At 42.1% G+C, this 12,802-nt stretch overlaps 1 protein-coding gene across 1 annotated transcript in view; it reads right to left on the bottom strand.

The window, feature by feature from the left end:
• The window catches only part of tnika (TRAF2 and NCK interacting kinase a), a 57,058-nt gene that overhangs the window by 37,785 nt on the left and 6,471 nt on the right, over window positions 1-12,802 (bottom strand). The window contains 1 exon segment of the mRNA XM_051078253.1: window positions 8,314-8,379. Within this exon segment, the coding sequence (XP_050934210.1) occupies window positions 8,314-8,379 (66 nt within the window).

Below are 12,802 nucleotides of genomic sequence, written 5' to 3'. Positions count from 1 at the left end.
CGCCCACGCACACGCTCATGCTGTTGTGGAATCAGTGAGGCAGTAAATAAAAGTGACAAAGGCCTCCATTCCAATCTACTACTGCACTGCCCAGGAAATATAGAAGCACCTCGAGGCTGCTCTCACACTCAGACATGAGAAAGGAAGAGAGGAGAGAGACAGATTGAGACAGGAATAGATTTAAAAGGAGAGACGATATAACCAGAGTCAGTGAAGATGAGGGAAATATATACAAGCAGAGAGTTTGTGGGAGAAGGAGGCTGTAAAGAAAGAGAGACGGAGGTGATGAAGGAAAGAAAGAAGAAAGATGAGGGTAAGAGAGATGAGAGCAATGATCTGTAGAATAGTCCAGAGGGCTTTTATCGACGGGCTAGGGGGAGTTTTCAGGGGAGGAGAAGCTGAATTTTGCATCAGACAGCCAGCGAGCGTTGATTTGACTCTGAATGAACTGGTGTTATCGGCTAAAGCCTATTGAAACAATAATCTATCAGCAGTCTGAAATATAGCCGCTCATTAACCTGCCCGCTCGCAGTACAACAAGCTAATTAACAAGCCATTGGACGCACAAACAGACGAGAAACCGACTAATCTGGGTTCAGGGAAGGGATTTGGCGCAGTGCAAAATAATCACAAATGCAGGCACATAAAACAGTTTTAAGTCAGAGAAAATGAAGTCTGCAAACATAGGAAAACACACAGATTTGATCATAAGCAATGAAAGCACATCTGTCACTCCCTGTGGTGGTGTGAAGAGGCTTCAAAATGAAGAGACAGGGCAGAGCCGGATCCTCATGATCATATTACAAGAGATATGATTTAAAGTTATGAATGTAAAAATGATCTGTGTGCCACATGTGTTGAGGCTGACCCAGATTAACTGTAACACAAACTAACCACTCATATAAACACATGTACTGTATACTAAATGTTGTTGAAATGCAGCTCTATGATCCCCTCTAAAATTGTCAACATGTTGCCTCATTCAGTATCTAAGTCATTTACAGGTTAACTCACTGATGCACTCAGTGACTAATTCACTCAGTTAGCTATTGACCCACCCACTCACCCACTTATCTCTCATTTAAAATCAAAACTCTGAAATCAAAAGATCTTCGGAGTCACAAGAGAAGAAAACAAACCCTCCCCTTGCCTGCACAACATCTGCAGAACAAGCAGGCGTATGACTGGAGGAAGGGAGGCAGAGAGCGTGCATGAGCGAGGGAACACTACAAAGGAGGAGGAAGAGGAGGAGAAGGGCTGCTGTGAAGAGGCAAAGCGGAAGGTTCAGCACATCGGCATCACGCTCCGGCGGCTCTGGAGGTCAAATGAGCAGCCGAGCTGATTTACTGTACAGACTGGAGGTGAGAGAGGGAAAGACAGAGAGGAGAGAAAAAAACAGCTGAGCGAGGGCACAGGGAAGGACAGGAAAGATGAAGAGAAGAAGTCACTCAGATGAAAGAGAGCAAAAATGGGGAGCTAAAAGGCAGTGAAAAAATATGCAGTCAGAAAATGGAGAGGGCAGAAGGTATAAAGAATAATAGAGAGAGTCACGGCTGGTACAGGTTATTGATTTAACTATTGATGAGCAGTAATTCAAACTGTGTGAAAAAAGCCATGGCTAAATAGCTCCTTACAGTGCACACTATCAATTAAAGAGTGTTGGATCTCACCAGAAAACATAAAGTAAGAGAGAGTGAATGAGAAAGAAAGACAGACAAAGAGAGAGTGAGAGATTGTTATTGACATCAGGCATGGGTAATTGACCCTGGTCTGGGTGGCAGGAGTGAATTGTGGGTAAGTGGGGCATGTGGCCTTGGGGAGGACAGAGAGAGGATCTAGGCTAATGAACACACTGCCAGATGTAAGCGTGCGTTTGCGTGCGCATACATGTGTGTGGAACAAGCACATCTGCTGTTCCCACGGTAACAAGCAACATCCACCTCAGTCACGGTTCACAGTTCATTCATGAGGACTCCAGAGATTGAAGTGTGTGAGTGTGTGTAAGTATGTGTGTATCAATGCAGTGTGTGTAGACAAACAACAAAAATACAGCAACAGAGAGAGGCAATGACACAGTGTCAAACTGTAAACAACTGCAGCAATTCCCCTACACCAGGGACATGTGCTGTATATATGTATAACACATATCTACTTACTGTGCACACAGCTAAGCACAAACCATGCCCGAGCCTTATCGTCCACAGACACTCCCAGCTGAGACCTCCTGACAGCACCCCCATTAGCACTAACGCTACCATATAGTACTACATTCTTTTTTCATTTACCAGTGTCAGCCCCTTCTGCAATTTACTGATACAGTAAGCATGACTAGCCTATACATTTTCTAGGGGAATGAGTAATGTACTCAGTACCACTAAGGTGTTGTTGCCAACTATGAGATTCAGAGACCCAAATTAAAGCATTATGGTGACTATCTATGTATAGTTACAGAATAAAAAATGTATGTGGGCTCAGTTAAGCTACTGTAGTGTTGGGAAGTAATTCTAATCTCCATTACCGCCATTTTTATGATTCATGGCCTCTAATTATTTGTTAAAGGAAAATAATTCAATTTTAAATTGAGATAATTTGACATAAGTAAGAAAGATCCACCTTAACCACAGCCCATTTATTTTTTTATTAAAATAGTCAGAGTACTAATTGCTATTTTAACAACAACAGTAAATGAAGAGATAATAATGTATTTCATCACCGACTGTACCAGTGTAGCTGTGCAAGGGCGAGCGGTGAAAAGGCTTTGATCTCACTGGTAAAATAAATATAATGCACAGAGGAAGAAATAACATATTCAGTACAAAAGTAAAGCTGACCACTGATTTGTCAAGTTGCTACTTTAGTATAATCTATCACTGACTACTTTTAAAGAGATACACCCTGTATATGCTTGGCTGCTTGATCTTCCTCCCTGCTGTGAAACACTAGCTGGAGGAGTTTAAAACATCAAACAAAGAGGAATAAATGAAGTCACTCTATCTTCTATTCTTTTTCATATAGCGTCTCATATGCCAGGCTTTCACACTTCATGCTGCTTCTCTGAGGTGTGTGTGTGTGTGCGTGTGCGTGCGGCAGAGGTGCAGCTGTGGCGGGCATGCAGAGAAAAATCTCCCAAAGTCCTTTGCAGTGTGACTTCCAGCAGATAAGGAAGATATATATAAAAAAATCAACTTTGAAGTTTTATTTGGTTCTTAAGAGAGAAGAGGAGCGAGGAAGAGAAGGAGAGGTGGGTTGGGGTGGATAGCAGACAGGGACACTGTGGGTAAAAACGATGAAGAGACGTGTAGAGAGGAAGAGAGGTTGAGAGAGAGATAAAGATACAGGTCTGATTGGATAATGAGATGAAGCATTTCCTTTTGAGCTCTAATCCTAATCTATATCCGAGTCAAGATTGCCACGGTAACAAGATTATCAGCAAAGACATGTGGTCATAACTGCACACGCCTACGTTTTGTGATGGTGTGGCCTCATCTGTTGATCAAAAGTACACACACACACACACCTCAAGTCCTGACAACATGAAACAAACATACAGACTAACATAAGGCCATGTCACCACATGCATGCTACTTCAAACCCTTGTTCACACACACAGGTTTATACACAGACACACACAAGCGCAGTAAATGGAAACCACACAGCTGCTTTGTACAGAGTCGCTGTCACAGTGGGTGAGCATATAAAAGCCCATACGGCTCAGGTCCCCAACAGTCACTTTTGCTCTACTGTGTATGCCTGTATGTGTGTGTGTGTGTGTGTGTGTGTGTGTGTGTGAGTGTGTGTGTGTGTGTCAGAGTGAGTGGTGAATATTTAAAGAGTGTATGGAGCACTTTGCCTGAGGAGAAGCAGAGTGGATGTGTTCTGTCATCAGAGAGAAAAAGGTTGGTTGCCTCCTTTCCTCTTCTTTTTCCTGCTTCTTCGCTGCATAGAGACAGCAGAGTCATGGAAGGAAAGTATGTGACACACAGACACACACACATACACACACGTTCACATACACAAACCCATACAAACGCAGGAAATGTTTCTCGCTGCCAAAGCTGAGGACATAGTCCGTGTGACGATGGGCTGAGCGTGTCATCGTTTACTTGTACACGTGTATGTGAATGTGTGTGTCGGTGCTGCGTTCGAGATATGATTAGTTGCCCTCTCAACGTGTCCTTGCATCCATCAGGGAGAAAAATGACTTCTCCCGCGGGAATGACGAGGAGCTGCTATTAATCAATTAGTCAATCAATAAGTCTGTCAGTCAATAAGTCGTCATGTCAGTCAGTGTTCCGGCCAATGGCTGGTCACTGGTTGGTCCTCCTTGCCGCCTTCGCCATGGCACTACGTGAGGCAATGAGTGCTTCCTCAATTTGGAGAATGCAATTCCCATAACCCCATCAAATATTCACAGGCAAAGAAAGAGAGAAGGGGGAGACAGCAGAGAAACAGAAGCATGATAAAATAAAATAAAAAAAGTGAGGGAGTGGGCAGGGGAAGGAAGGAGGGAGGGAGAGTGGAGGAGAGAGACGTGGCAAAATAAAGGGAGGAAATACCAATGAGGGAGCGATGGAGAGGCAGATGATGAGAAAGAGAGTGACAACAGTTGGAGAGACAGAGGGAGAGAGAGCTAAAGGAGGAAACAGAGGGACAGAGAGAGTGGAAGATGGAGAGGGAGGGAAGTGGAGAGAGAATGTGTTTAATTATTCAGCATTACCCGTGTTCTCTATTTATGGCCCTTTTAGAGCAGCCAGTAGAAGCTATATATACACATACTGTAGGCAGAGGCTGCTCCCTTAAGTACAGCTCACCGGGGAAGTTTCAACCCAAAAAACAGAGGAAGCACAAAGAAAAACGTGATTACATATTGATAAGAGAAATGCGCAGAAGGAAGGCATGAAGGAATGAGGGTGGGATGAATAGACAGAGGAGGAAAAACAAGGAAAGAGAACTGCCACGGAGATGTAAGATGAGAAAGGGAGATAGAGACAGAAGTCAGGCTAAAATTATCTTTTCACTGCGGCTACTCGTCTATCACTGTTCTTGGCCAAACTATTTTCTGCTGACAGGGAAACTGCAACAAAAGAAGACAACAAGACAGTTTTTAATTGAGAAGATATGTTAGGTGCACATGTGAAGGAAACAGAGAGAGATGGGGAGAAAGAAGAAAAAGCACTAAGGAGTGCAAATGTATCATTTAACTAGATGAGGTATTGGAATTGTTGACCTGTTATCTCTTGCTCCCAGACACACAGAACTGCAGCTACGTTGCACATTACTGACCCTCTGTCACCAATAACATTAAAACACTGAGCTGACCACACACATATATATATATACACACACACACACAAAAGGATGCATGCATGGGTACACATAACCCTACATATTTATAGCTTCATTTTACAGTACACTAAGTAAAAACTCACAGCAGAATGCAGTGAACTGGGTTAAAAATACATTTTTCCCATTATTGTTCCTTGTTTTGTGATGTTCTCATATCATATCTCTGTTAATTTTAAAAAAATGTCAACTGCTCAAGAAGATGTTCACCCAACAAACTTATTATAGTGACAGATTGATAACTTCTTTGTTTCAACAAACTGGTTCCCTGTAAGCCTCACTTCTGCTATCCAATTCTAGCTGCCACCTGGTGTGAAGTTTTGCAAGAAAAAAATGAAGATACAATTTAAGGTACAAAAGTGCAAAGTGTGCCTGACACTTCACAACCAAAACAGGAAGAGGACAGTGCTTTTAATTTCCCTGGTTGCTATTGGTAGCTTTCCCCAGGTAGAGGAAATGGCAGTTGGTGGAAGAACTGGAGTAACTGTAGAAACTCCACCCTCTACCTCGGACAGGCATTCACTCAGTGGAGAAAAAATTCAAAAATTCAGCCCTAGATTTATCCTCTGGCATCGACTTTATGGGGGATATGACCAGTCCCACTAAGGAGAGAGCTCCAGGACTTGAGAGGTTTCTTACAGCTGGGCATTTTACCCTTTATCGTGGCACTGAGATTGCAGTTTCCAATTCAAATTGGGATTCTTATGGTTGTTTCTTGCAATAGCCAGGCTGATAACAGTAGCCATGTTGATGTAGCAGCCAGATACAAACTGTCCGTTTTATAATCTATACAAATAACACATTTCCTGGCAGTGACCTTCTAAAATGAGAAGCAATGAAACTTACTATATCCCTCTTTGTGACAGCAGCAGCAACATTAATACTACTTAGAAACACTACTGAGAAAGATATAGATTGCCACTTTAAAGTTTTAATAAGCCAGAAGGTTTTTGTCAATCCATAGAAATTATTAGTTAATCTGCACAAATCTCACAATAACAGACAACAAAGATCAAAAGTTTGTTTAGGTTTGTGTAGGTTGTATATATTCTATATGAGTTGTCTGGTGAGTCTCAGTTTTTTTTTTTTTTTAACTGCTGTACCAAATACTAACAGAGAAAATATCGGGCCATAATTTGTTAACTTGCAGTTTATGATCACAGAAACATCAGAGCAAAGCTGGCCCCTGGCTACTGAGCAAAATTTAATTTATTTTTGGAATCAAAACGAGGAGTGAGATCGTGTTTACAGCCTGCCTGACTCTAACCTTTACATCTGAGCAAACTCCACCTGTGTTCACTCCGCAGAACACTGACACAGATATATTGATTCAGATTGGGGATACTACAGTCCAAAGATATATATATATATACGCTATGTTATTCTTATGTGTTACTTTTAAAAGTGTCTAAAAATGGTTGAGAGAAAGCCTGAGCAATTCCAGTTCACTAATACCCACCAGGCTGAAGGTCAATTTATCATCTCAGTGACTCAGAGATTCACCTGCTCACAAGACGTTGATCCTCTTCAGGCTGCTTGCCCGGACGAGGAAGCTCAATTGCATGAGGAATTTAAAATAGATGGCATTTTTGCTCAAGTGACTCTGCTCCTTATCTGTATGTATGAGTCCAATCCTTTCCAGTTTACATCTATATCTATTTCTGCAGCACTGAAGGGCAAGATTTGGGACTAAACTACAAATCATTTTTAGCATTTCAGCATTTTTAGCACCAAAAGGAAACAGTCAAACGCTAGAAACGAAACAGTGGAAATGTCATTTTTTTAGCCATCAAAAGAACAGCAGGAATAGAATAGATTTCAGTATGGACTTTGAGAGTTATACACTGTGTGACACCCAATCACAAACCAGCGTGGATCAGCTGCAGGGACTCCTGACCCAACAGACCGGTGCTGTTGCCATAGGCATTCTGTGGCTCAGTAATATATAGGAACAGACTGGCTGAATGTCAGCCAGTAAATGAGCCGTGACTTTCATCAAGACAGCAGAGTCAGCAATAAATGGATACGCATAACTCTTCTGTTCTCTGTTCCTTTTGTGTTTTTTTTTCCTGCCTCCTGCCACACACACAAACACACACACACACACACACACACATGTGAGGATGCCAAGTTATTTCTAGAATCATGGAGGAGCATTTCTAACCTCTACCTGACCTTTCATCTGGTCCAGTCAGCTGTAAGAACAGCCCGTCTCCATCAACATCTGACACACTCTCTCTCACACACACACACAAAATACCTGCACCCACAAGGGCCTTCACATGTCCGCGCTGTCACATATTTGAACAAACATATGTTTATTCCAGACAGAGGCAATTAACCAAAGTGCCACAGGCGGGTGCCACATCCTGCAGAGTGGCAGGATAAAGCAGCGGAATCAGGAAAAGGAAGCGAGGACCAGAGAACGGCGGGCCATCATGTAGGGAAGAGGAAGTTCAGACAGACATGGATGGAGAGATAGTGTTTAAATGACAGCAGTGAGCAGCTGAGTCCAGCTGACAGTGAAAAACCTCAAACCACAGTGATGTCACAATGTCAGATCAAGCACAAGCACTTCCTCTGTCCTAGAGAAACATTTCCCATTAAAATATTTCATCTCAGAGGGGAAGCTAAAAAAACCCTTGTAGAGGTATAGAAAGAAATGTAAATACAGTAAAGAAAAAGAGAGAAGAAAAAGGAGTAAAAGAAATTCTCCTAAAAGCACTTTAAAGTGCTCCAGATTCTGCTTCTCTACATTTAAGTCTCTTTTACATTCGCTCCATTTCTCTCAGGCTTGTGCGCTGCTTTTATCTCCTGTCTTCAGTGTTTCCCTCAGTCACAGTGCACACATTTCTACTCTTCATTCCATACGCAGAGAATAAACAAGAGTTGATAAGATAGGGGAGCATGCTATCAGAATGATAAGACTAATGTGTATCAAAGTCTGTTTATGCAAGTGTGCATTCTTACCTTGTACACCTGTCCATAGGTACCATTTCCCACCAGCTCAACCAGCTCAAAGATGCCAGCGGGATCCTGGAAAGACAAAGGAAACATTATTGGGATCATTACGACCAGCATTCATGAAAACATTCAAGTCGAAATAGTTGCTAAAAAAGCTCTTGGAAATATCCAGTGCAACGAGGTTAAATCAGATTTAGACAATAATCACATGCATTAAAAAGCACAGTATGTTTATCTTTTAGCTATGCTAGCAGCATGGTTGTAGGGCAATAATGTTCCTCAGGCAGTGGGCTGGTTAGCCCCTGACTTTACATCTAGCATCATTATCAATTTTTATTTGTCCAACACTTTGGTTTACATATTATTTAATGACATTCCCAACAGCCTCAGTTAAAGCTAAGCAAATCCTAGCATGCTAGAGCACTGAAATAAGTTGATTAACATTATACCTGCCTAATATTAGCACGGCAACATTGCTCTTATGAGCAAGATAGCATGCTGACATTAGCATCTTCTGAGCTAGCTTAGCTGTAGAATCTTTGTATTACTGTCCATGTTACAACCATGAAGACTTGCGATAGGAGCTGAACTTCTAACCCAGGCAGTGCTGATGTCTTGCTCTACTAACTGGGCTCTCTGGGTGTTGATACATTAGTCTGAAATGCAGTACTGGATTGTTTTAGGCTTGTGTCCAGACCAGCTAATAATTTAAGCCCACAGTCGCTAGGTTGCCAACACAGAACTCAATGCATCTCTGACAAGGACCAGCTCGAATAGAGCATAAAACCCACTGACCCCCGTGCACACACAAACAGACAGACACACACACACACCTCCCCCTTCCTCTCTGATGCGTGTTGCTACGGCATTCCAACAATAGCTGGTATCCCTCTCCTCCTCTCCTCCTCTCTCTCTCTTCCACCAGCTTCTGTTCTCCAACCAGCCGAAGTCCATCTATGTCTCTCTCACTCTTTTATCTCTGCATTCTCTCTTTCATTCCTGACAGAGTCTAGGACAAGTACTTTTTTCTAATACTCCTCTTATTCCAACAGAATCCCAGAAACACTGAGGCCCTTACCAGCTCCTGTTATATCTCTTTTCTCCTTGTGTACCCATGTCATTATAAAGTTTTGTAAATGTTACATACCATCATTCGTTTTATTACAGAATAAACTGTTAATATGTGTTTTCAGCAATCCTACACTGTAAATGATCTAATAACACAAGTGTGTGGTTTTGTAGGGTGTTGTGGCCCTTATACTCACAATCTTCACGACACACTGCTTGTAATGTGGATTACCTTGAACCATACCATTCTATTGGGTTAGCTCAAACTATACCAATATCCAAAGTAATTTTCCTTCCTTATTTTCCTTTTTCTTTTTTGAAAATGGCTCTACACCATCATCTCGGGGCGAGCAAAAGATGTTTAAAAATGAGGTCCTCTACAGAGGGCAAAGCTACAGGCTTATTTCGTTGCTGATTCACCAAAATACACTGCGCTATTGTGCAGGTCTGAGCTGAGACTCATGCAAAGCCAGAGAAGAGATGATATTACACGATACCCACTTTTCACAGACAATTCCCCTCTCAATAAAGCATCATTTTATTTCCGTTCAGAAAAGCCACACATGCACCCTATTTCCATTCCTGTCTCTCTCATCTAACCTCATCGCTTCTCTCTCCCGCCTCGTTTGTTCACAGTCTGTCCTCTTTGTTGTTTTCTCTTTCTCTCTGTCTGCACTTCTCTTTCATGCCACATCTGTGAATTTTTTTCTTCAGTTGAACTTTCAGCTAACTTTACTGGCACAGTATGCAAATCTACAACAGTGCTACCACAGTAAATAGAGAAGGAAATCACACATTATAATGGCCAAAGTGCTTTAATACAATGTACAAGCTGTACATGCTCAAGATGTTTGCATCTTTTCTCTGTTCTGTTGGTCCCTCTCTCTCTTTCCCCAGTTTCTCTCTCCATCCCTCTCTCCCTCTCTTCGTCCCCCTTGCTCTGTCTCAATATGTTTGTTTCTGCGGGTCTCAGCAGACCTGTCAACCTGTCAGCTGTTTCTGAAGACAGGGCCTTGTGCTTTTCTTGCACTCTCCTTCCTTTTCCTGTCTTTTTTCAACCCTCTTTCTTTGTGGTGAGCTGCAGACACACAAACACACACACACACACTTTCCCTCACATGCAAACACAAACACACACTCACACAAATGGCGACAAACTCATTCTCTCACACTCTGTCTCAAGTACATCCTCCCGCTGTCTCGCTCTCTCACACTCTCATAACCACACACACACATTACTGTGCCAAAAGCACACTCCTACATGAGGGTTAGTGTTCAAATGTTCTAACGAGTATGAGTGGGCACAAAATGAGGAGTGTGTGTCTAACTAAACGCGTGTGTATGTGCAAAAGAGAGTCGGAGAGACTGCAAGCCTCTTTTCAAGAGTGCAGACAGCAGCATTCTGCAAGCAGTGCGACTGCACGCTGTGCTATCAGGCCTTCAGCTTATGCAGGTAGAGTTTTCCTCCCCGCACTTCCTTTTTCTCCCTCCAAGTGTGTGTGTGTGTTTGGCAGCTATGTGAATTAACTCTCAGAGCTGCATACAAAGTTCTGACAGCAACTCCCAAGACACATCTAGCACTCTCTTCATCGTTCTGCTTTTATTCAACAGAGACATTCAGATAATAAAAAAAATCCATACACATACACATATGCCAGCATATGCTATAAATGCATATGCATATAGGAACCACAAGCACTGGGAGACACATGATGTATGCATGCATGTGGGGCTTTCCTTTCCTCCACGCACCGCATACAGAATGAGTGCTGTGGCTAGAGAAACAGAGCGTTTTTGCTGCTCCAGTTCATACATGTCCTCAGGCTCACTGATAAAAATATAGCACGATATCATTCATATTTTATAGGCCACTTGCAGAATGAGCTCTCAGCGTGCACCAGACTTTGTCGGTGCATCTGCATGTGTGTGTGTGTGTAAGTGCGTGCACACCTGTGTATCTGCAGTTTAGAATTCCCTATGAGTAGAGCAAATTTGCCCCCTTCCCTTTTTCTCATTTGTGTTTGTGCTGAGCGTTTGCCAGAGTCACATGACTGCCACATGACCTCACTGGTTGCCAATGAATCACAGTTGCGTGCGTGTGCGTGAAGCTGCTGAATAACAATAACACATTAAATATAGCTCCTAAAACAACATCAAAAGTGCTGAGAGAAGTAAGAAAGAGGATCAGCCACTTGAGGCATGATGAAGACACAGACGCTCGTCATTTCTCCATAATGTCAACTGAAGAGGTTTATTTTAACCCCAATGACAGTGCACTTTTTTTTTTTTTTTTTTTAACTTTATGCACCAGCTTTCAAAATTTTTCCAGAACAGACCAGACATCTGAGAATCTTCCAAACCCACAAAGTAACATGACTTCCTTCAAGCTCTATGACAGCATTTTTTTTTCTGGTGAAAAGTTAGATTTTTAAGGCTTTTGACACAACAGCAATAACATGTTTATCACAAGTATCTTTAAAATAGGACACAGTTTGTCTAACCTCACTCACCACTGAAGTGAAGTGAAGTGGAAGTGAAGAACAATATTATCCTGGCAGCATTCAGTGGCAGCATTCAGTGTCATATTCAAAGCACGACATTCACTGGTCATAAATGACTAATCTCCATTCTTCTCCAGTTTTTTTTTTCCCACATACCTGACACAACATGCTGCAAGAGGAGAGCTTTTCTCCTGACATCCCTGAACACCCAATTATTTTTCCCCAATTTCTTTTACTTCAAGGGTGGCTTATTCTTTGCCAGCTAAAACTAGGATGAAGTAGGATCAACTTTGGGCACAAGGACACTGAGACAGATGCGGCTCTGGATTCACTCTTTTCTCCAAACAGGGGATATTGGCCCACATGCAGCATAGGCCATTAGAAATAATGGGTTTTAGAGTGCAGGGCTGGTGTTCTTGCGAAAGCCACTCTACGACATGTGTGAGGACTTTCACTGACTGCAGTCATTCTTTCATTCTTCAACCTAACCTTAATCCTCTCCATTGCATTCCTACTCTTAATTCTTACCTATAGTCCTAAGCTATAATCCTAGCTTTAACCTTAACCCTAAAACCAGAACAAACAGACAGCTTCCATTAAAATCTCTGATCTGATCATTGCTAAAAATACAGGTGTGAACAATTAAATAAAAGCAAGACCACATTCAAAGGCGGTAAGGGAAGCAACTCAAATGATACATTAGCACTTGGTTACCACAATGGACCACAACTCCTTAGAAGCTATGAGCAAAGTCAACAACGTAATCACATACAGCAACAGTTGTTCTGGTTGTTTGCAGATAGTTCTTTCTCTAATCTTACTATGAAGTTGTGAGTCAAAACCATTTAAGCTTACATTGGACAAAAACAGCTTTTATTCCATGACATTAATTGACTTAACATGATAAAGACTGACCGATTTCCCAG

Source organism: Lates calcarifer, linkage group LG19 (genome assembly GCF_001640805.2).
Source record: "Lates calcarifer isolate ASB-BC8 linkage group LG19, TLL_Latcal_v3, whole genome shotgun sequence".
Taxonomy (NCBI): domain Eukaryota; kingdom Metazoa; phylum Chordata; class Actinopteri; family Centropomidae; genus Lates; species Lates calcarifer.
Note: the sequence above shows the minus strand (reverse complement) of the source record. Positions and strands in the feature narration are given on the sequence as shown.